Below are 25,615 nucleotides of genomic sequence, written 5' to 3'. Positions count from 1 at the left end.
TAAATGAATCTCATCTTAAATCAATAATGTTCTTTAAAGTGCCAGAAATCCCAAAGAAACCAGAGAAACCAGTTGCTGAAGAACCAGTTACTTTTCCAAGGAAAGGCATTGCAACAGCTAAAGGTACAAAAGACCACAGAAGAATTCTCATCCAAATCTTATTCTTATGCACTACAGCATCCTGTTCCTTACATCATTGTAAAAACAAATATTCTATATTTTCATAAATCATGGCCCGATCTTACTTAGGGTGTTCTTATTCCAGCACCATTTCCATTTTCTTACATTTAGTTATTCTGTGTGTTATTCTGCTGCAGTGTTGCAGTTAACATAGTTTTTGTTTTAGATTTGTGTGAACCATTCATGCTGCTTTATACAATTTCCATTTAATACTTAAATTGTTACAAGGTAAAATGTCATTTTTGTCCATCATCTCATCTTGAGTTTAAGTACCTTTATAGTTTTATAGATTTTCTTGAAATAATCTCATTCTAAAATAATCTCATCCTAAAATGATAATGATGTTCTTTAAAGTGCCAGAGCTACCAAGAGAGCCTGTTATTGAAGGGGAGAAACCGATTACTATTCCAGAAAAAGTGGAGATTGTTCCCAAAAAAGGTATAAATTAAAGGGAAGGATTTCAGCCAAAGTGCATATTTATGCAGCATAATGTTCTGGACATTCTAATTTAACATTATCTTTTGGGGGCATCTGATTAATATAACTAAAACTTGACTTTGAATACAATTAAGCAAGTTAAATTGTCTTTTTATTGCCATTCTTGTACTATTCTATTTTATGTTGTGAGGCATTGCTTGATGTGTGGTATCTCCTTGTATTATTCATGTTGTCCTATATTTGTAAATTTCATATTTTTTTCTTTGGAGAATATATCCAATAACTTGGGGTTGGAACTTGAAAATGTAAATTTGTGCAGACATTAGTAACTGAATGCAAGTCTACTATGGAAATGATAGGAGTGTCTTACTTTACCTGTGAGTAAATTATTTAAAATACTGTATTCAGAATAGTGTACAGCTTCTTTTTAACTGATTTCATTGGAGAAATAGCAAAGACTATTTTCACATTATTGTAGCAATGCAAAAAATAGGATGCCAATTCAATGACAAAACATTTTTATGCAAGAACCTATCCTGATAAGTATAAATGTATTTGTGAAATACCATGTTATTGTTTTCTGTTGTATTTGTTTAATTGTTGCCTTTGTGTGGCTCAGTGTCATTTTTTCCTTTATAACACTCCTGTGAATTGCCTTAGAATGTCATATTTTGTTAAAGGTGCTATATAAATACAAGTTATTGGTGTTATTGTTGGGGGTAGAAGATAAATATTTTGAAAGTTGTGTACATTTTCTACAGTGAATCCATTACTAAATACAAATACTGTTCTTTAAAGTGCCAGAGGTTCCTAAGAAGCCAGTTGATGAAGTGAAACCAGCTGCTGTTCCAAGAAAAGTGGTTGCTCCACCTAAAGGTATCACATACAAAGGTTTTATACAGCTTTGAGTTTGAGTATTTAAACATTGTATTTATATTTCCTGGAATTTATGTTGTTTTTTATGTAGTTATTTTTATAACTGTGTTTGTATGGATTGCTGATGATGTCAAAAAAAGCAATAACTAGATGTATTTTTCATTCCATAATATGAATGAAATGGGTCCTGGATTTTGTACACTTGGGTTTGTGCAAGGTTGTCCTATTATTCTTGCTATGGTTCTTACTTATTTAGATTACCATATTTACACAAATGTGACAAAGTAATGAATTCTTGGATAAAAGGTGTAAAGCTGCTGAAACATAGTTTATATCTTGGGGGTGGTAGGGATTCATTTTTCCTACCGCAAAAACTTAAACTTATTATTGGTTGAATTCTCTACATATATAATATTCGTTGTTTCTTGTGCTTTTGATGGAGTTCCAACTTACCGTTCAAGTGTAAAACTGCCATTGAAAATTGAACAGTTTCTGGGTAACACAGCCACAACTCCAGTTTTATGCCCAGACAGCAAGTTGATGATCTATCCCATTGGGAGAGAATTTGGGATCTGTAGTGGCCAATTTATAAGCTCGTAAATGGAGTCCAAGATGCATCTGTTCACTTCCGATGGGGTGTGCACTGGACTAGAGGCCTGCTACCCGACTCGAACCCAACGGGACCCGACAACATATGTCGGGTTCGATCGAGCCGGGCCCATCCTGCGGGGCTGGCTTTCGGGCTTGGGTCGGGTCAGGTCGAGTTGGGTTGGGTCGGGCCGGACACGCAAGGTAAGTATTAAAAATAAAATAACTTACCTGAGCTGGGTGTCCAGGACGAAACTGAGTATGCGCAGTGAGCGAGTGACGTCAGCAATGGTTCGGTCGGGTTCGGGTCGGGTTTTTTTTCCTAACCTAAAGCAGGCCTCTACACTGGATGACATCTTGATGCACCACTGATTTGATGTCAATACTGGCATTTTTGTACTTCATGCTCCCACCTATGGTGCAGGGTGCCATTGACTGCCTGCACATTGCTTTCTTTGTGTGCACATCATGTGAACTTGGCCATTTTCATCAACCAAAAGGTATTCCACTCCCTCAATGTGCAGTTGGTGTACAACCACAGGCAGCTCATCATACAGGCAAATGTTCATTATTCTGGTAGCAGTCCTCTCTGTCGCCTATATTTGACCCATCACGATAAGTCAGAGGCTGACTAGGATGCGACAAGGGTTATCCACTCATGACATGGCTCATGACTTGGCATTGCCACTTGCTTCTGTTCTTTACTGTCTCCTGACTGTATGTTTGGAGGATTTCCTGCTGCCTTGTGGATAAAGGATGACTCTCCTTTCCACATCCACCAAGACCTTCACAGCATTGCCTGAAAACTTTGGTGCTCGCTGTCTCGCATTTTAGCCATTGCTCAAAGTATCACAGCCCAGATTGACTTCTGAAGAAAAACTCACCTCTTCATGCAACCAGAATGAACCTTCCCTCTAAGAGCTGCAGGCTGCCTTTAAGTAGCGCTGGCCAGTCACAATATCTGGGTCCCCTGCTGATGCATGCAACCAATGTCTAACGTAGGGACCACTGGCTGCACACAGCAGTTGTTTAAAAGAGCAGGCAGCATCAATTTAACGTGGTGTCTGAAAGCAATGAACAGATGTGGGTTAATAGCACATCGTAAACCCTACACCCGTTTTTGGGGTAAGACAATTTTTCCCCTTTTAGTTTATTGGGAAAAAGAGTCAAAATATATGCATACAAATTACATGCTTCATTACATGTGAAATGTCTTTGCAGATTATTTTAAAAACACTTCATAATGCATCCACTTAAAAGAGGAGACAGCACCAATTTAACATGCTGCCTGCATTACAATGGCAATGACAATTACAATTTCCTTTATAACGCTTCTGTGAATGGCCTTAGAATGTCATATTTTGTTAAAGGTGCTATATAAATACAAGTTATTGGTGTTATAGTTGGGGGTAGAAGATAAATATTTTGAAAGTTGTGTACATTTTCTACAGTGAATCCATTACTAAATACAAATACTGTTCTTTAAAGTGCCAGAGGTTCCTAAGAAGCCAGTTGATGAAGTGAAACCAGCTGCTGTTCCAAGAAAAGTGGTTGCTCCACCTAAAGGTATCCCATACATAGGTTTTATACAGCTTTGAGTTTGAGTATTTAAACATTGTATTTATATTTCCTGGAATTTATGTTGTTTTTTATGTTGTTATTTTTATAATTGTGTTTGTATGGATTGCTGATGATGTCAAAAAAAGCAATAACTAGATGTATTTTTCATTCCATAATATGAATGAAATGGGTCCTGGATTTTGTACACTTGGGTTTGTGCAAGGTTGTCCTATTATTCTTGCTATGGTTCTTACTTATTTAGATTACCATATTTGCAAAAAAGTGACAAAGTAATGAATTCTTGGATAAAAGGTATAAAGCTGCTGAAACATAGTTTATATCTTGGGGGTGGTAGGGATTCATTTTTCCTACTGCAAAAACTTAACTTATTATTGGTTGAATGCTCTACATATATAATATTCGTTGTTTCTTGTGCTTTTGATGGAGTTCCAACTTACCGTTCAAGTGTAAAACTGCCATTGAAAATTGAGCAGTTTCTGGGTAACACAGCCACAACTCCAGTTTTATGCCCAGACAGCAAGTTGATGATCTATCCCATTGGGAGAGAATTTGGGATCTGGAGTGGCCAATTTATAAGCTCGTAAATGGAGTCCAAGATGCATCTGTTCACTTCCGATGGGGAGTGCACTGGACTAGAGGCCTGCTACCCGACTCGAACCCAACGGGACCCGACCACATGTGTTGGGTTCGGGTCGAGCCGGGTCCATCCTGCGGGGCTGGCTTTCGGGCTTGGGTCGGGTCAGGCCGTGTCAAGTCGGGTCGGGTCGGGCCGGACATGCACGGTAAGTGCCACCCTGGTAAGTATTAAAAATAAAAAAACTTACCTGAGCTGGGTGTCTGGGACAAAACTGAGTCTGCGCAGTAAGCGAGTGACGTCACTATAACGTCATCACGTATGCGCTGCAGCTTCTTGCAGGTTTGGTGTCAGGATGGTAAGTAAATGGATGGTTGAGTTGGTTCGAGTTGGGGTGGGTTCGGGTCGGCTCGGGCCCGGGTTTGGGTTGAAATCGGGGGGGGGCTCGGGTTGGGTCGGGCTCAGGTCAGCAATTGTTCAGTCGGGTTCGGGTCAGGTTTTTTTTCCCGACCTAAAGCAGGCCTCTACACTGGATGACATCTTGATGCACCACCTATTTGATTTCAATACTGGCATTTTTGTACTTCATGCTCCCACCTATGGTGCAGGTTGCCATTGACTGCCTGCACATTGCTTTCTTTGTGTGCACATCATGTGAAGACATGAACGCATGTGAGAGCAGCAGTGAGAAGAAGATCCCAAACAAAGTAAGTGTGAGATCACAGCCCTGTTTCACGCCATTCAGGATAGGAAAGGGGTCTGATGAGTCAAGACTTCAGAAGAAGGAATTTTCCTCCACACAAGATCAGATGGCAGGTTGTTCATCCTTGCCCGTCTTAGAGCGAAGACCAAAGTACGGAAAGTCCTCATCAGGGAACTCCTGTTTGTTGACGATGCTGCATTAACATCCCACACTGAAGAGCGTCTGCAGAGACTCGTCGACAGGATTGCGGCTGCCTGCAACAAATTTGGCCTAATCATCAGCCTCACGAAAATGAACATCATGGGACAGGACATCAGAAATGCTCCATCCATCAGTATTGGCGACCAAGCTCTGGAAGTGGTTCAAGAGTTCGTCTATCTAGGCTCCACTATCACCAGTAACCTGTCTCTTGATGCAGAAATCAACAAGTGCATGGGAAAGGCGTCTGCTGCTATATCCAGACTGGCCAAGTGGGTGTGGGAAAATGATGCTATGACACAGAACACAAAAGTCTGAGTGTATCAAGCCTGTGTCCTCAGCATCTTGCTCTAAGGCAGCAAGACTTAGACAACGTATGTCAGCCAAGAGCGACGTCTCAACTCATTCCATCTTCGCTGCCACCGGATAATCCTTGGCATCAGGTGGCAGAACTGTATCTCCAACGCAGAAGTCCTCGAGGTGGCCAACATCCCCAGCATATACATCCTACTGAACCAGCGGCACTTGAGATGGCTTGGCCATGTGAGCCGCATGGAAGATGGCAGGATCCCCAAGGACACATTGTACAGCGAGCTCGTCACTGGTATCAGACCCACCGGCCGTCCATGTCTCCGCTTTAAAGATGCTAATGCAACATGAAGTCCTGTGACATTGACTACAAGTCGTGGGAGTCAGTTGCCAGTGATCGCCAGAGCTGGCTGACAGCCATAAAGGTGGGGTTAAAGAGTGGCGAGTCGAAGAGACTTAGCAGTTGGCAGGAAATAAGTCAGAAGTGCAAAGAGATAGCCAACTGTGTAACAGCCCGGACAAACAGTTTTATCTGCAGCGTCTGTGGAAGAGTCTGTCACTCTAGAATTGGCCTTTATAGCCACTCCAGGCGCTGCTGCACAAACCACTGACCACTTCCAGGCGCTTACCCACTGTCTCTCAAGACAAGGAGGCCAAAGAGACATCATGCGAACCTGGCCATTTTCATAAACCAAAAGGTATTCCACTCCCTCAATGTGCAGTTGGTGTACAACCACAGGCAGCTCAGCATACAGGCAAATGTTCATTATTCTGGTAGAAGTCCTCTGTGTCACCTGTATTTGACCCATCACGATAAGTCAGAGGCTGACTATTATGCGACAAGGGTTATCCACTCATGACATGGCTCATGACTAGGCATTGCTGCTTGCTTCTGTTCTTTACTGTCTCCTGAATGTATGTTTGGAGGATTTCCTGCTGCCTTGTGGATAAAGCATGACCCTCCTTTCCACTTCCACCAAGACCTTCACAGCATTGCCTGAAAACTTTGGTGCTCGCTGTCTCGCATTTTAGCCATTGCTCAAAGTATCACAGCCCAGATTGACTTCTGAAGAAAAACTCACCTCTTCATGCAACCAGAATGAACCTTCCCTCTAAGAGCTGCAGGCTGCCCTTAAGTAGCGCTGGCCAGTGACAATATCTGGGTCCCCTGCTGATGCATGCAACCAATGTACAACGTGGGGACCACTGGCTGCACACAGCAGTTGTTTAAAAGAGCAGGCAGCATCAATTTAACGTGGTGTCTGAAAGCAATGACCAGATGTGGGTTAATAGCACATCGTAAACCCTACACCCGTTTTCAGGGTTAAACAATTTTTCCCTTTTTAGTTTATTGGGAAAAAGAGTCAAAATATATGCATACAAATTACATGCTTCATTACATGTGAAATGTCTTTGCAGATTATTTTAAAAACACTTCATAATGCATTCACTTAAAAGAGGAGACAGCACCAATTTAACATGCTGCCTGCATTACAATGGCAATGACAATTACAATTTCCTTTATAACGCTTCTGTGAATGGCCTTAGAATGTCATATTTTGTTAAAGGTGCTATATAAATACAAGTTATTGGTGTTATAGTTGGGGGTAGAAGATAAATATTTTGAAAGTTGTGTACATTTTCTACAGTGAATCCATTACTAAATACAAATACTGTTCTTTAAAGTGCCAGAGGTTCCTAAGAAGCCAGTTGATGAAGTGAAACCAGCTGCTGTTCCAAGAAAAGTGGTTGCTCCACCTAAAGGTATCCCATACATAGGTTTTATACAGCTTTGAGTTTGAGTATTTAAACATTGTATTTATATTTCCTGGAATTTATGTTGTTTTTTATGTTGTTATTTTTATAATTGTGTTTGTATGGATTGCTGATGATGTCAAAAAAAGCAATAACTAGATGTATTTTTCATTCCAAAATATGAATGAAATGGGTCCTGGATTTTGTACACTTGGGTTTGTGCAAGGTTGTCCTATTATTCTTGCTATGGTTCTTACTTATTTAGATTACCATATTTGCAAAAAAGTGACAAAGTAATGAATTCTTGGATAAAAGGTATAAAGCTGCTGAAACATAGTTTATATCTTGGGGGTGGTAGGGATTCATTTTTCCTACTGCAAAAACTTAACTTATTATTGGTTGAATGCTCTACATATATAATATTCGTTGTTTCTTGTGCTTTTGATGGAGTTCCAACTTACCGTTCAAGTGTAAAACTGCCATTGAAAATTGAGCAGTTTCTGGGTAACACAGCCACAACTCCAGTTTTATGCCCAGACAGCAAGTTGATGATCTATCCCATTGGGAGAGAATTTGGGATCTGTAGTGGCCAATTTATAAGCTCGTAAATGGAGTCCAAGATGCATCTGTTCACTTCCGATGGGGAGTGCACTGGACTAGAGGCCTGCTACCCGACTCGAACCCAACGGGACCCGACCACATGTGTTGGGTTCGGGTCGAGCCGGGCCCATCCTGCGGGGCTGGCTTTCGGGCTTGGGTCGGGTCAGGCCGTGTCAAGTCGGGTCGGGTCGGGCCGAACATGCACGGTAAGTGCCACCCTGGTAAGTATTAAAAATAAAAAAACTTACCTGAGCTGGGTGTCTGGGACAAAACTGAGTCTGCGCAGTAAGCGAGTGACGTCACTATAACGTCATCACGTATGCGCTGCAGCTTCTTGCAGGTTTGGTGTCAGGATGGTAAGTAAATGGATGGTTGAATTGGTTCGAGTTGGGGTGGGTTCGGGTCGGCTCGGGCCCGGGTTTGGGTTGAAATCGGGGGGGGCTCGGGTTGGGTCGGGCTCAGGTCAGCAATTGTTCAGTCGGGTTCGGGTCAGGTTTTTTTTCCCGACCTAAAGCAGGCCTCTACACTGGATGACATCTTGATGCACCACCTATTTGATTTCAATACTGGCATTTTTGTACTTCATGCTCCCACCTATGGTGCAGGTTGCCATTGACTGCCTGCACATTGCTTTCTTTGTGTGCACATCATGTGAAGACATGAACGCATGTGAGAGCAGCAGTGAGAAGAAGATCCCAAACAAAGTAAGTGTGAGATCACAGCCCTGTTTCACGCCATTCAGGATAGGAAAGGGGTCTGATGAGTCAAGACTTCAGAAGAAGGAATTTTCCTCCACACAAGATCAGATGGCAGGTTGTTCATCCTTGCCCGTCTTAGAGCGAAGACCAAAGTACGGAAAGTCCTCATCAGGGAACTCCTGTTTGTTGACGATGCTGCATTAACATCCCACACTGAAGAGCGTCTGCAGAGACTCGTCGACAGGATTGCGGCTGCCTGCAACAAATTTGGCCTAATCATCAGCCTCACGAAAATGAACATCATGGGACAGGACATCAGAAATGCTCCATCCATCAGTATTGGCGACCACGCTCTGGAAGTGGTTCAAGAGTTCGTCTATCTAGGCTCAACTATCACCAGTAACCTGTCTCTTGATGCAGAAATCAACAAGTGCATGGGAAAGGCGTCTGCTGCTATATCCAGACTGGCCAAGTGGGTGTGGGAAAATGATGCTATGACACAGAACACAAAAGTCTGAGTGTATCAAGCCTGTGCCCTCAGCATCTTGCTCTAAGGCAGCAAGACTTAGACAACGTATGTCAGCCAAGAGCGACGTCTCAACTCATTCCATCTTCGCTGCCACCGGATAATCCTTGGCATCAGGTGGCAGAACTGTATCTCCAACGCAGAAGTCCTCGAGGTGGCCAACATCCCCAGCATATACATCCTACTGAATCAGCGGCACTTGAGATGGCTTGGCCATGTGAGCCGCATGGAAGATGGCAGGATCCCCAAGGACACATTGTACAGCGAGCTCGTCACTGGTATCAGACCCACCGGCCGTCCATGTCTCCGCTTTAAAGATGCTAATGCAACATGAAGTCCTGTGACATTGACTACAAGTCGTGGGAGTCAGTTGCCAGTGATCGCCAGAGCTGGCTGACAGCCATAAAGGTGGGGTTAAAGAGTGGCGAGTCGAAGAGACTTAGCAGTTGGCAGGAAATAAGTCAGAAGTGCAAAGAGATAGCCAACTGTGTAACAGCCCGGACAAACAGTTTTATCTGCAGCGTCTGTGGAAGAGTCTGTCACTCTAGAATTGGCCTTTATAGCCACTCCAGGCGCTGCTGCACAAACCACTGACCACTTCCAGGCGCTTACCCACTGTCTCTCAAGACAAGGAGGCCAAAGAGACATCATGCGAACCTGGCCATTTTCATAAACCAAAAGGTATTCCACTCCCTCAATGTGCAGTTGGTGTACAACCACAGGCAGCTCAGCATACAGGCAAATGTTCATTATTCTGGTAGAAGTCCTCTGTGTCACCTGTATTTGACCCATCACGATAAGTCAGAGGCTGACTATTATGCGACAAGGGTTATCCACTCATGACATGGCTCATGACTAGGCATTGCTGCTTGCTTCTGTTCTTTACTGTCTCCTGAATGTATGTTTGGAGGATTTCCTGCTGCCTTGTGGATAAAGCATGACCCTCCTTTCCACTTCCACCAAGACCTTCACAGCATTGCCTGAAAACTTTGGTGCTCGCTGTCTCGCATTTTAGCCATTGCTCAAAGTATCACAGCCCAGATTGACTTCTGAAGAAAAACTCACCTCTTCATGCAACCAAAATGAACCTTCCCTCTAAGAGCTGCAGGCTGCCCTTAAGTAGCGCTGGCCAGTCACAATATCTGGGTCCCCTGCTGATGCATGCAACCAATGTACAACGTGGGGACCACTGGCTGCACACAGCAGTTGTTTAAAAGAGCAGGCAGCATCAATTTAACGTGGTGTCTGAAAGCAATGACCAGATGTGGGTTAATAGCACATCGTAAACCCTACACCCGTTTTCAGGGTTAAACAATTTTTCCCTTTTTAGTTTATTGGGAAAAAGAGTCAAAATATATGCATACAAATTACATGCTTCATTACATGTGAAATGTCTTTGCAGATTATTTTAAAAACACTTCATAATGCATTCACTTAAAAGAGGAGACAGCACCAATTTAACATGCTGCCTGCATTGCAATGACTAGGCACGGTTTAATCACCTACCACGATTCCCATGCCCATTTTCAGGGATTCTTTTTATTTGTTCATGGAATCTGTGCATCGCGGGCAAGACCAGCATTTATTGCCCATCCCTAATTGCCCTTGAGAAGGTGGTGGTGAGCCGCCTCCATGAAATGCTGCAGTCCATGTGGTGTAGGTACACTTGCTATTAGAGAGGGACTTCCAGGTTTTTGACCCAGCGACACTGAGGGAACAGTGAGATAGTTCCAAGTCAGGATGGTGTATGCCTTGGAGGGGAACTTGCAGGCGGTGGTATTGCCATGCACCTGCTGCCATTGTCCTAAGTGGTAGAGGTCACTGGTTTGGAAGGTGCTGTCGAAGGAGGCTGGGTGAGTTGCTGCAGTGCAACTTAAACGAACATATGAATTAGGAACAAGAGTAGGCCATTTGGCCCCTCAAGATGGCTCTGCCATTTGTTAAGATCATGGCTGATCCGATTGTGGCCTCAACTCTACTACTTTCCTTTCTACCCCCTATACCCTTTGACTCCTTGTCAATCAAGAATCTATTTACTTCATCCTTAAAAATATTCAATGACCCTGCCTCCACAGCTCTCTGGGGAACAGAATTCCACAACTAACAACTCTGTCTTAAATGGGAGACTCCTAAATTTGAAACTGTGTCCCCTAGTTCTAGTCTCTCCCATAAGGGAAAAAATACTTTCAGCATCCCCTCAGTCCCCTCAGGATCTTAATTAAAAGCAAAATACTGCGGATGCTGGAAATCTGAACTAAAAACAAGAAATGCTGGAAATATTCAGCAGGTCTGCCAACATCTGTGGAAAGAGAAGCAGAGTTAACGTTTCAGGTCAGTGACCCTTTTTCAGAACTAGCAAATATTAGAAATGTAAAAGGTTATAAGCAAGTAAAGCGGGGGTGGGGCAAGAGATAACAAAGGAGAAGGTATAAATAGGGCAAGGTCACAGAATAGCTGACCAGAAGGTCGTGGAGCAAAGGCAAACAATATGTTAATGATGTATTGAAAGACAAAGCATTAGTACAGATAGGGTGTTAATGGACTGTAAATTGAACAGCCGCAAGTACAAACATGATAAAAAGTGGGTAAGCAAACTGAACAAACTGACATGAAATAAAATAAAATAGACACAAAAAATATATTAAAAAAGGAAAAAGAAAAAAAATAACTAAAAATAAAAGTGAAATGGGGGGCCCGTCATGCTCTGAAATTATTGAACTCAGTGTTCAGTCTGGCAGGCTGTAGCGTGCCTAATCGGTAAATGAGATACTGTTCCTTGAACATGCGTTGATGTTCACTGGAACACTGCAGCAAATCCCAGGACAGAGATGTGAGCATGAGGGCAGGGGGGAGTGTTGAAATGGCAAGCAACCGGAAATTCGGGGTCCTGCTTGCGGACTGAGCGGAGGTGTTCCACAAAGCGGTCACCCAGTCTGCATTTGGTCTCCCCCTCAGGATCTTACATATTTCAATAAGATCACCTCTCATTCTTCTAAACTCCAATGGATTCAGACCCAAACTGTCCAACCTTTCCTCATAAGATAACCCAGGAATCAGTTGCGTGAACCTTCTTTGAACTGCTCTTATATGCTTTCTTAAGTAAACGGACCAGAACTGTACACAGTACTCCAGATGTGGTCTCACCAATGCCCTGTACAACTGTAGCAAAACTTTCCTACTTTTATATTCCATTCCCCTTACTATAAATGACAACATTCCATTTGCCTTCCTAATCACTTGCTGTACCTGCAGCCCAACATCTTATGAATCATGTACCAGGACACCCAGATCCCTCTGTACCACAGAGTTCTGCAATCTCTCTTCATTTAAATAATATACTGCTTTTCTATTCTTCCTACCAATATAGACAAGTTCACATTTTCCCACATTGTTCTCCATCTGCCAAATTTTTGCCCACTCACTTAACCTATCTACATCTCTTTGCAGACATGATAGATGGTACACACTTCTGCCACTGTGCTCCAGTGATGGAGGAGGGAGTGAATGTTTAAGTTGGTGTATGAGGTGCCGATCAAGTGGGCTGCTTTGTCCTGGATGGTGTTGAGCTTCTTAAGTGTTGTTGAAGCTGCATTCACCAGGAAGGTGGAGAGTATTCCATCACACTCCTGACGTTTGCCTTGTAGATGATGGACAGGCTTTGGGAACTCAGGAAATTAGTTACTCATCACAGAATTCCCAGCCTCTGACCTGCTCTTGTAGCCAGAATATTATATGGCTGGTCCAGTTAAGTTTCTGGTCAATGGTAACTCCCAGGAGTTTGATTGTGGGGGATTCAACAATGGTAATGTCATTGAACATCAAGGGGAAATGGTTAGATTCTTTCTTGTTGGAGATGATCATTGCTTGACACTTGTGTAGCATAAATGTTACTTGCCCCTTATCAGTCCAAGCCTGAATGTTGTCCAGGTCTTGCTGCATGCAGGCACGAACTGCTTCAGTAGCTAAGGCATTGTGAATGGTACTGAACACTGTGCATTCATAAGCGAAACCTCCCACTTCTGATCTTATGATGGTGGGAAGGTCTTTGATGAAGCAGCTGCAGATGGTTGGGCCTAGGACTCTACCCTGAGGAACTCCAGCAGCATTGTCCTGGGGCTGAGATGGTTGGCCTCCAACTACCAACTATTTGAACGTAAATTTGTGCTAGAGCAATGTGAAGCATTCAAGAAAGAGATTCACGGGATTCAGGGTAAACATGTTCCCGCAAAGAAAAAGTTGGAACAGTCAAATCTAGAGCTCTCTGGATGACAAGGTGCATAGAGGGTAAGATAAGGCAAAAAAGGAAGCTCATGTCAGACACTGAGAGCTTAATCTGCAGAAAGAAGTACAGAAAATGAAATTAAAAGGAAAATTAGGAAAGCAAAGAGAGGGCATGAAAAAATACTGGAAAGTAAAATTAAGGTAAATTCAAAGATATTTTTTAAGTACATAAAGAGCATGAAGTTAACTAAGGAAAGAGTAGGACCTATTAGGGACCAAAAAGGTAACCTACGCGTGGAGGCAGAGGATGTGGACGGGGTTTAGAATGAATATTTTGTGACTAACTTCACAAAAGAGGGGGCTGATGATGACTTTGTAGTTAAGGAGAAAGAGTGAAATATTGGATGGAATGAACATTGAAAAAGAGGAAATACTAAAGGGTGTGATGTCTTTGAAAGTTAATAAATTGCCCAAATTGCCAAGCCCAGATGAAATATATCCCAAGTTGTTAAAAGAAGCAAAGGAGGAAATTGTGGAAGCTCTAGCCATCATCTTTCAGTCCTCCCTGGTTACAGGAGTGGTGCTGGAGGACTGGAGGATTGCCAGCATTGTACCATTGTTTAAAAAGGAAGGGATAACCTGAATAATTATAGACCAGTTAGCTTAACTTCGGTTGTGGGCAAATTATTGGAATCAATTCTGAGGGTCAGTATAAACCTTCATTTAGAAAGACATAGGTCAATCATGGAAAGTCAACATGGATTTGTTAAGTGCAGGTCATGTCTGACCAACTAGATTGAATTTTCTGTGGTGGTGACAAGTAGGATTGGTAAGGGCAATGCGGTGGGTATGGTCTACATGGGTTTTAGCAAGGCTTTTGACAAGGCGCCTTATGGCAGGCTGGTCAAAAAAGTAAAAGCCCTTGGAATCCAAGGGAGAGTGGCAAATTGGATCCAAAATTGACTTAATGGCAAGAAGCAAAGGCAAATGTTTGATAGGTGTTTTTGCATCTGGCAGGCTGTTAGCTGTGTGGTTCCACAGGACTCAGTATTCAGTCCCTTGCTTTTGGTCGTTTATATTAATGATTTAGGCTCAAATGTAGGGGATATGATAAACAAGTTTGCACATGGTACAAAAATTGGCCATGTGGTTGACAGTGAGGAGGAAAGCTTTAGACTGCCGTAAGATATAGATGGTCTCGTCAGTTTGAGCAGAAAAGTGGAAAATGAAATTCAATCCAGAGAAGTGTGAGGTAATGCATTTTGGGAAGTGCAGCAAGGCAAAGGAAGACACAATAAATGGGAAGATACTGAGAAGTATGGAGGAACAGAGGGACCTTGGAGTGCATGTCAATAGTTCCTTAAAGGCAGCAGACCAGGTTGATAAGGTGGTTAAGAAGGCAAATGACATGTTTTTCTCTATTAACTGAGGCCTAGAATATAAGAGCAAGGAGGTTATGCTAGAACTGTATACAACACTAGTTAGACCACAATTTGAGTACTACGTACAGTTCTGGTCACCACGCTACAGGATAGATGTAATTGCATTGGAGAGGGTGCAGAGGAAATTTGCGAGGATGTTGCCAGGACTGTAAAATCTTAGCTATGAGGAAAGATTGGATAGGCTGGGATTGCTTTTGTTAGAACAGAGGAGGCTGAGGGGTGACTTAATTGAGGTATATAAAATTATGAGGAGCCGAGATAGAGTAAATGGGAACAATCTTTTTAGCTGAGCAGAGGGGTCAAAAACCAGGGGGCATAGATTTAAAGTAATTGGTGGAAGGAATAGAGTGGAGATGAAGAAATTTTTTTTCACCCAATAGGCCTTAGGGACCTGGAACTTACGACTTGAAAGCATGGTAGAGGCAGAAACTCTCACCACATTTAAAAAGTACTTGGATGTCTACTTGAAGAGCCTTCACCATCAGGACTACAGATCTAGTGTAGGAAAGTGAGATTAGGCTGGGTTCATGACCAGCACAGACATGATGGGCCAAGTGGCCTCCTTCTATGTCGTAAATGTTTTATGATTCTATGAACCACAACCATCTTCCTTTATGCTGGATATGAATCCATCTAGTGGAGAGTTTTCCCCTGATTCCCATTGACTTCAATTTTGCTAGGGCTCCTTGATGCTACACTCAGTCGAATGCTACCTTGTTGTCAATGGCAATCACTCTCACCTCACCTCTTGACTTCAGCTGTTTTGTCCATGTTTGGACCGAGGCTGTAATGAGGTCTAGAGCCAAGTGACCCTGGTGGAACCTAAACTGAGCATCGGCGAGCAGGTAGTTGCTGAGTAAGTGCTGCTTAGTGGCACTGTTAATGATACCTTTATCAATTTGCTAATGATTGAGAGTGGACAGATCAGCCGGTCATTGGGTGGATTGGATTTTTCTTGCTTTTTGTGGATAGGACATACCTGGGCAATTTTGCATATTGTCAGGCAGATGGCTGTATTATAACTGTACTGGAATAGCTTGGTTAAGGGCACGGCTAGTTCCGGAGCACAAGTCTTCAGTACTATGGTTGGGATGTTGTAAGGGCCCATAACGTTTGCTGTATCCAGTGCCTTCAGCCGTTTCTTGATATCGCGTGGAGTGAATTGAATTGGCTGAAGACTGGCATCTGTGATTCTGGGTCCTCAGAAGGAAGCCGAGATGGATCATCCACTCAACATTTCTGGCTGAAGATGGTTACAAATTCTTCAGCCTTTTCTTTTGCACTGACTTGCTGGGCTCCGCCATCATTGATGATGAGGGTGTTGGTGGAGCCTCCTCCTCCTGTTAGTTGTTTCCTTGTCCACCACCATTCATGATTCAGACTGAATGTGCCAGGACTGCTGAGCTTTGATTTGATCCATTGGTTGTGGGATCGCATTGCTCTGTCTATCGCACGCTGCTTCCGCTGTTTAGCATGCATGTAGTCCTGTGTTGTAGCTTCACCCGGTTGGCACCTAATTTTGAGGTATGCCTGGTGCTGCTCCTGGAAAGCTTTCCTGCATTCTCCTCATTGAACACGTTGATCCCCTGGCTTGATGGTAATGGTGGAGTGAGAGATGTGGTGTTCCATGAGGTAATAGATTGGGGTTAATTGGATGCCCAGTTTTGAGCAGCTAAATCTGTTCTAAAACAAACCCATTTAGCACGGTGGTAGTGCCACACAACACAGGTGCAGGCCCAGTCTGGCACCTATGTCCTTCAAGGCTTGGCCACCACAATCAGTGGTGGTGCCTCCGAGCCACTCTTGGTGATGGACTTTGAAGTCTCCCACGTAGAATACATTCTGTGCCCTTGCTACCCTCATTGCTTCTTCTAAATGGTGTTCAACATGGAAGTGTAGTAATTCATCAGCTAAGGGAAGGCAGTAGGTGGTAATCAGCAGGAGGTTTTCTTTCCCATGTTTGACATGATAACATGAGACTTCATGGGGTACAGTCAATAATGAGGACTCCCAGGGTCACTCCCTCCTGTGTACTGCAGTGCCACCACTTCTGGTGGGTCTGTCCTGCCAGTGGAATAGGACATACCCAGGAATGTTGATGGGGGAGTCTGGGACATTGTCTATATGGTATGATTCAGTGAGTATGACTGTGTTAGGTTGTTGCTTGGCTAGTCTATGGGATATCTCTTCCAGTTTTGGCACAAGTCCCCAGATGTTAGTGACGCAGACAATGCAGGGTCGATTGGGCAGGCTGCACTTTTGTCATTTCCAGTGCCTACATCAATGCCAGTGGTCCATCTGGTTTAATTTTAACCAATTTGTCCCGCAGCATGTGTACATGCGAAAAGCAAATGTCACTTTGCCTTGAATTTCTCTGTCAAGTATGCTTGTGTTATTTTAACTTGTCGCTTAGGCATCTTAATGATGTAAGCATTGTATTTAATCTTAAAATTATACTGTTTCTTAAAGTGCCAGAGGTTCCTAAGAAGCCAGTTCCTGAACCACTGAAACCAAAAAAAGAGACAGTTACTCCAGAAAAAGGTACATTTCTTTGTGGTTTTAGATGCTGGAAATACTTGTATAAAACAAATCTTTATTGCAGTTTAAATATCAATATTCTGTTTTATTTTTGTTTCATACTTTAATATGTTTATAAGTATTGTTATTGTTGCTACAAACTCAGTTAGACAATCGAGGCCCTAACCTTAAGGCTCCACAGAGGGAAATAAATGCTCGGGCTGTTTCATTGGCTAATTGAAGGGTTTGCTAATACTCAGTCGAAGGCACAAATGGACTATTCTTAGCATTGCTTTGAGGATTCGTAATTCAACCAAAATGATTTAACGAGCATTAGCATTAGGTAATGCTGATTTCTATTCTTCAAGCATACTTGCGCTTTTGTTAGCAGGTTGTAACATAAATGAAAAGCGTGTATTTCTTCTGTTGGTCAAAAAAAAAGAAAATGTAGTTCCAGGTATCATCACTGGTTGTCAGCATCAAACATAACAGTTTGTGACAAACCCAATACTTCCATCTTGCTAATGTAAATGTTTTGAGGGTGCACACCCAGACCTCAGGTCACAACTGCAAGCTTTGCGAGTCCAGCAAAACCTTTCCTTCATCCCACTCTATCATACAATATGATGAATTAATCTGAAGTATCAAAATATTAAGAGGCAATGGAGGCTAGGGTAGTCATTTATCAGAACGTGGTATAATAATGCAGTAAGATAGTGATCATGCCCTGCTATCACATATGAACTGTCATATTGTGACATGTGGAAAGTAGTTTCTTATACTCCACATCTCTGGGTGTGGTCTGTTTCTGTGTTGTGAAGCTGGTAGCAAAGAAATGGATGAACACTCACTGCTTATTTTACATTATTCCCCAGTATTGAAAATGTGTTAATTATATTACCATTCCCAGGGACTTGGTGTAGCATAAGAAACAACCTGCTACATACTGTCATGCATATATTAGAATAGGACATAATTAATACGTTATTAAAACATGACCAAATTAATGTTATTGCAATGGCCCACTCAAGTAGTGTGCAAAATTTTAACAACAGATTGGGGACAATGTGAAATATGATTGTAGTAGAAGAGCCTGTTAAGTGTTCATTCTTAACAATAAAACATGATGTTAAATTAACATTAAAGAAGTAAATGTTATTCGTATGTATAAAAAGATTCATCTGTTTGGTATATTAACTGTGTTGTAGATGTGTCCAATGTGAGTTTCTTTTTATGTAAATGTTCTTTGGTATTTTAGTTTAAATATTTTTTTTTAAGTGCCGGAGATTCCAAAGAAGCCGGTTGCTGAAGAAACTAAACCGGTAACTGTTCCAAGAAAAGTTGAGAAGCCTGCACCAGAAGAAGGTAAAACAAAGAAACAATATAGTGGGGTGAAATGCAACATTGGCAGGGGCACAAATTGGGCATTAGTGGATCAGGCACCCAAATACAACTGCTCAATTTAAGTTTCTGTCCCTGCCAAGTAAAATTTCACCCCAATATTTTATACAAACATTTCTGAGAAAAATTTTAACTTTACTCTTAGAAGTTCCTTTATTTTTACTTTTAGGCTTCTTTGTAACTTTCTTTGATTTGATTTTCTTTTGTATTAGAAGTGTTCATTGGTATGTTATGTCTTTCAATTGTGATTGCCCCTTTTGTTATTTTTAAAAGTAGCATTTGGTCTTGTCATGTTTTCTCTTATACAAAAAAACACTTCACTTTGCTGATCTGAAAACATTCAAGTAGAATTTATACTATAATTATCAAGTAAATGGAAATATAATAAATAATGCAAAATGTTTATTATATGGAAAATTGGAATACTTTTGTAGATTATAATAATTTTATTCTCACATTTTTTTTATGGCTGTTTTAAAGGTAGTTTGGTGCTCATTAAGAGAAGGGATGTTTGTGCTAAGGCCTGGAATATTTTTCATTTCAAGCACTCATTATTAGCATCAAGCACTCTTATAAAGTTCTCCCAGCAAGGTGCCTCAGTCATCAAACACACTGTCCTACACTAGTTTTTTATTTGTAATTATTTTGTAACCCCTGAGTAAGATTGCCAATTTCATGTCACTAAGTGGAGTTCTGCACTGTGAGCCCATGCTTACCAGGAACTTGGTTGCAAGTATTTGGTGTTGGACCCACATAGGAACAGCAGTTTTCCATTCACTCAATCTGAGCTCAGTTTGCATCCAGATTAAATATTTAAATAAACCTCATGAATACATTTACCTACAATTCCTACAATTAATGGGTGGTTGATGGTCGGCACAGACTCGGTGAGCTGAAGAGCCTGTTTCAGTGCTGTATCTCTAAATAAATAAATAAAAATAAAAATTCCCTGCAATCTACAAATGACATAAGGGGATATGAGGATAGTGTGAGAAAAAGGCATTGAAGTGGATGAGCGACCTTGATCAGATTGAATGGCAGGGCAGGCTCGATGGGCTGAATGGCCTACTCCTGCTCCTATGTTCCTATGTTTCCTAAATATATCATTCAACTTTGCTTGTTAGATTTTCTAAATTATGCAAAATCATAAAACACATCTTAGGTAGTTTTAACTTTTTTCAAAGTAAAATACTTTGTAAGTTTAAGTAATTGTAATGTTCCCTCAAATCTTCCAATTTGTATCTAAAAGTCAGCTAGTTTTGAAATACATTTTCATGTTTATTTGTTTATTCTGTCATCTGTGTTTTATGTGACTGTACTTTTGTTGTCTTTGTTTTACTGTATACTCAATTTGTCTTAAAACTAATATTTGAAGTGCTCGAAGTTGACAAGAGGACTGAACCTTCAACTATCACTGTTTCAAGAACAGTCTTACTCACTTCAGAAAAAGTTAGAAAAGGTACAGAAACAGCCTATGAGCTGTGGTGTTTTGAAAAATGTGCTAGAATGAACATTCTTTTCTCTACTGCACATTACCAGTGCTCAGCTGGTTCATCAGAATTCTTCTTGTGTAATGGTGGTGTCTTTTGTTTCAATGTCAGTCATGTAATTCATGTATTACTTTGTATAGTCTTTAAATGTTTGATCTGTTTTAGAGTCATGGAGCTGAATTTTCCCAGCCCTATGGTGATGGGCTAGGAGGCGGGAGGGCTGGTAACACGGCGGAGTAAGACGTCGGGAGGTAAGCCCGACGTCTTCCTGCCACCATGGCATATTACCCATCGGGTGGCCAATTGAGCCACTTAAGGATCCAATTAAGGGCCACTTCCTGCTCCTGCCACCATTTTGCCTGTGTCGAGAGGGCCCGCCATAGTATGGGGATATTGCTGGCCCCTCAGTGGGTTCCTGGGGAGGGTCTTCCTTAATGGCCGCTCCATGGCCCATGGAAGGGCCACCTAGCAGCAATGGCCCTGCAGCTGAAACACTGCCACTGACATATGCCCCCTCCCCCCCCACCCCACAAACACCAGGGCCTGCCTGCTTGGCCCCAGCTTCCTGAAAGCAACTCGCCCATCTTCACCCTGGCATTGAGGCGCCCTCAGGGCACCCTCACTTTCCTGCTGGAGCATTAGCAGTGGCCACCGCTAGCAGTGGCGCTGCTGAGGCTGTGGAGCTGCCAGCCCTCTGATTGGGCCAGTAACTCTGGGGGAAGACTGTCGTCCTCAATTGGATGGTGGCATCGGCAGGCCGCACCAGTAAAATGCCACCCAAGGGTCCCGCTGCCTGCCGGCATGGGTTCGCCTCACCTTTGCCCCCGTTGGTGGGTCTTCACAGTCCCTGGAAAAACTCAGACCATAGAGCTATTCTGGCACAAAAGGAGGCCATTAGGCCCATCGAGTCCATGGTGGCTCTATGTTATGCAGTCCCATTCCCCTGCTCTATCCCGTAGTCCTGCATGTTTATTTCCCTTACGTCCCCTTTCAATTTCTTTTTGAAATCATTGATTGTGTCCACTTCCACCACCCTCATAGGCACCAAGTTCCAAGTCATCACCACTCGCTGCGTAAAAAAGTTCTTCCTCACATCCCCCCAGTATCTCTTGCCCAAAACCTTAAATCTATGTACCCTAGTCATTATACCACCAGCTAATGGGAGCAGCTTTTCTTTGTCAACTGTATCTAATCCAGTCTCAATCTTGTACACCTATATCTGATTTCCCCTCAATCTCCTTTGCTGCAAAGAGAGCAACCCCAGCTTTTCCTACCTAACCTTGTATCTAATTTCTCTCATCCCTGGAACCATTCCGGTAAATCTCCTCTGCACCCACTCAAGGACCTTCACATCTTTCCTAAAGTGTAGTGACCGGAACTGGACACAGTACTCTAGTTGTAGCCTAACCGGAGCTTTATAACGGCTCAGTATAACTTCTGTGCTTTTGTATTCAATGCGTCTATTTGAAGTCCAAGATCCCATATGCTTTGCTAACTACTCTCTCAAAATTTATGCCATCTTCAAACATTTATGCACATGAACTCCTTATCACAAACCCTTTTTACTCGTATCACAAACTATATAACAGCTGCTATGAGAAATTTATTTTTTAAGGAAGTTTTTTTAATATATTTATGACTTTGCCTAACCAATGCAATGTAGGAAACGTATTAAAGTATTTGCTTACTGAGGGCCCGAGAAACAAATAAAACAGTAAGCATAACTAGATATCATAGCATTAATATCTCTAGTCACTTTGAAGGACTTTATCTCATGATAACAATACACTGTGCTGTGAATATTTGTCTCAGGTCTCAACCTGTTTTTTTCTTCTTGGCTTTGAAGCTCAGTGAAGAGACAGCTTGGAGCATGGATACATGCACAGGAGCTGAACTGCTGTGCTCGAACAGTGTAAATTTTAAATGCATTCCAAATATTGAATACATAACAATGTACTTATTGTAGTTGTTCCTCTTCCCCTCCCCCACTCCACCACCATTACAACAGCCTGCATTTAAGTATAATAATGACAGAATATGAGGTCAATTTTAATTCCTAGTGCGTTTTGTGGGGAGGGGTGTGAGGAAAATCTGCTCCTCCCCTTACGTTAGAGGGCCATTTTGCCTTTCTGTCAGTTACTGATCTGCTTTTAGCTGGCAAAAAAGCTTCCCTGCTCAGTCCTGAGTTAAAATCTAATCGGAGTCCAATTAATGTAATGAGACCCCTATTTGCATAAGTTTATGAGGCTGCTGCTGATGAATGTTTCAGCCACCGAGCTGAAGTGAGCAGTTGCAAATTGTGAAACAGGGCTATGTGGCGAACAGTTCATTTTAAAGGAGGCCCTGCCCTGTTCCTGCCATGCAGGATGGGTTAACATTCCCCCTAATGAAACAATATTATTTGACTTCAATCTTAAAAGTATACACGTAGTGCTTTTTGGAATTCAGGATAAAAGATTTTGATAGAGAAACACCTTAGTTAAAAAAAAAGTTGAATTGTTACATTTTTATTAATTTCTCCTTTGAAAAAATACCAAAATATAAATATTTCAAGATGAGCATCCTGTTTATTTATTATTCTAATTTGTTTTATTTTAAGTATTAGTATCTTTGTAGCATCTTTCAGAAGTATAATATTTATTTACATAATTTGCAAGATAAATGAATATACATAGTATGTTACGAAAGCAAATTACTGCAGATGCTGGAATTCTGAAAAGAAAACAGAAAATGCTGGAAATGCTCAGCAGATCTGGCAAAATTTGAGGAGAAAGAAAAAAAGGCCTGGATTCTGCAGTGAAGGCAAAATGATGGCACTTGCCACTAACCTCCAAGAAAGCTGCCCACAAAAGTTTAGCGAGATCTGTGGCATGGATTTCACCTTTCCTGACATTAATTTCATTCTGGTGTCAGCTATAGGGGATCTCTGGCATCCAGCAACAGTGATATCATCACGCAGATTAAGCAGCCAGTCACATTGAAGAATTCTCAGCAGCAAGCCAGGAAGTAACAAGCAGGTTTTACCACTGGCTTTACAGAAAGCTGCATGAAAATTGGGATTGGGCCATATATATGGGATTAAGGTAGAAGATGAAATATCATAAACAGACTTTCAAAAAACATATAATTTATATTATTTTAAAAATTTATGGAATTTTTAGCATAGAATGGGGAAATTTCGAATTCTATAAATATAACATTAGTTTTTCAGGTCCAGAAAGGTTGTTCAGCAGTAATTTTGACTTAATGCACCATTGAAAACTTAGTTACACTTCATTCAACTTTTCAAGGAATTTTACAGTGAGCATAATAGTGTAAAAAGTAGAAGTTCAAATCAATTCAGTGATTTCTAATTAATTTCCATCAATTAGGACTTTAACAGTGCACCCTTCTGGATTTTCACATTTAACTGTGCCTGTGAAAATGCCAGAATTTCCTGTCAATTTCACGGATGGCAAACGCTAAGTTTCCCAGCCGTTGCAACTACAAAATCCAGGCCAAAGTTAATGTTTCAAGTTGATGACCTTTCATCACAATTGAAAAAAGTTAGAGACCTAACAGGTTTTAAGCAAGTACAGAGGCAGACAAAGGGGGTGAGGGGAGAAAAGAGCAAAAGGAAAGGTCTTTGAGCAGGTGACCAAGCAAGTGGATGAGGGTAAACCAGTGGATGTGGTGTACATGGATTTTAGTAAGGCATTTGATAAGGTCCCCCATGGTAGACTTATGGAGAAAGTCAGGAGGCATGGGATAGTGGGGAATGTGGCCAGTTGGATTAAGAATTGGCTAACTGATAGAAGGCAGAGAGTGGTCTTAGATGGTAAATACTCAGCCTGGAGCCCAGTTACCAGTGGCGTGCCACAGGGATCAGTTCTGGGTCCTCTCCTGTTTGTGATTTTTATTAACGACTTGGATGAGGAAGTCGAAGGGTGGGTCAGTAAATTTGCAGATGATACAAAGGTTGGTGGAGTTGTGGATACCGAGGAGGGCTATTGTCGTCTGCAAAGGGACTTGGATAGGTTGCAGTGCTGGGCTGAAAAGTGGCAGATGGAGTTTAACCCTGAAAAGTGTGAGGTCGTCCATTTTGGAAGGACAAACACGAATGCAAAATACTGGGTTAACGGTAGGGTTCTTGGGCATGTGGAGGAGCAGAGAGACCTTGGGGTCTATGTGCATAGATCGTTGAAAGTTGCAACTCAAGTGGATAGGGCTGTGAAGAAGGCATATGGGGTGTTAGCGTTCATTAGCAGAGGGATTGAATTTAAGAGCCGTGAGGTGATGATGCAGCTGTACAGGACCTTGGTAAGGCCTCATTTGGAGTACTGTGTGCAGTTCTGGTCGCCTCATTTTAGGAAGGATGTGGAAGCCTTGGAGAGGGTGCAGAGGAGATTTACCAGGATGTTGCCTGGAATGGAGAATAAGTCTTACGAGGAAAGGCTGAACATTCTAGGCCTCTTCTCATTAGAACGGAGAAGGATGAGGGGTGACATGATAGAGGTTTATAAGATGATCAGGGGAATAGATAGGGTAGACAGTCAGAAACTTTTTCCCCGGGTGGAGCAAAGCGTTACAAGGGGTCATAAATTTAAGGTGAAGGGTGGGAGATATAAGGGGGATGTCAGGGGAAGGTTCTTTACCCAGAGAGTGGTCGGGGCATGGAATGCCTTGCCTGGGGAAGTTGTTGAGTCAGAAACTTTAGGGACTTTCAAACGGCTTTTAGATAGGTATATGGATAAAGGAGAATGATGGGGTATAGATTAAATTGTCCTTGACAGAGGACAAAGGATCGGCACAACATCGTGGGCCGAAGGGCCTGTTCTGTGCTGTATTTTTCTATGTTCTTTTCTATGTTCTATGTCTGTGATAGGATGGAAAGCAGGAGAGGTTAAATAGCAAAAAAGATGATGGTGCAAGCAAAAGGAGAGGTAATAGGACAAATAAAAAACAAAAACTGAGTCTAGTGAGGGTGTAAATGTGAAGAGCAGACTCATTACCCAACAGCTGCTGCCCAAACAGTAGGAGCAGATGCTGAGTCCGGAAGGCTATAAAGTGCATAATCGAATGATGAGGCGCTATTTCTTGAACTTAGGTTGAGCTTCATTACATCAGTGTAGGAAGCCAAGGCAGAGAGATCAAAGTGGGAATGTGGCGGACAGCTAAAATGATAGACAACACAAAGCTTGGATTCATACTTGCAGACTGAACGGAGGTGTTCCACAAAGCGGTCACCATTCTGTGTTTGGTATCCTCAGTGCAAAGGATACCACATCATGAGCAGCGAATATAGTATACTAAATTGAAAGAAGTGTAAGTAAATCACTTTTTAACCTGGAAGGAGTGTTTGGGACCCTAGACAGTGGGAAGGGAGGAGGTAAAAAGGCAGGTGTCGTAGCCGACCACAGTATATTGCTTTCTTTCAGCATATGTTTCGTCATGTATTATTGCGGCAGTATGACGAGCTGTATAATGTTTTTAATAAACTTCAAAAAGATGCTTTTCAAAGTTTGAATAGTTGTTCATT

General features: G+C 42.1%; 1 protein-coding gene across 1 annotated transcript in view; it reads left to right on the top strand.

Annotated features, from left to right (window-relative positions):
* The window catches only part of LOC137372387 (titin-like), a 425,393-nt gene that overhangs the window by 225,155 nt on the left and 174,623 nt on the right, over window positions 1–25,615 (top strand). Inside the window, exons 130-140 of the mRNA XM_068036276.1 lie at window positions 40–123; window positions 535–618; window positions 1,417–1,494; window positions 3,571–3,648; window positions 7,134–7,211; window positions 17,159–17,230; window positions 18,485–18,597; window positions 19,983–20,066; window positions 20,263–20,333; window positions 23,528–23,669; window positions 24,962–25,019. Of these exons, the coding sequence (XP_067892377.1) occupies window positions 40–123; window positions 535–618; window positions 1,417–1,494; window positions 3,571–3,648; window positions 7,134–7,211; window positions 17,159–17,230; window positions 18,485–18,597; window positions 19,983–20,066; window positions 20,263–20,333; window positions 23,528–23,669; window positions 24,962–25,019 (942 nt within the window). The remainder of the gene's footprint in view (window positions 1–39; window positions 124–534; window positions 619–1,416; window positions 1,495–3,570; window positions 3,649–7,133; window positions 7,212–17,158; window positions 17,231–18,484; window positions 18,598–19,982; window positions 20,067–20,262; window positions 20,334–23,527; window positions 23,670–24,961; window positions 25,020–25,615) is intronic.

Source organism: Heterodontus francisci, chromosome 7, assembly GCF_036365525.1.
Source record: "Heterodontus francisci isolate sHetFra1 chromosome 7, sHetFra1.hap1, whole genome shotgun sequence".
Lineage (NCBI taxonomy): Eukaryota > Metazoa > Chordata > Chondrichthyes > Heterodontiformes > Heterodontidae > Heterodontus > Heterodontus francisci.
Note: the sequence above shows the minus strand (reverse complement) of the source record. Positions and strands in the feature narration are given on the sequence as shown.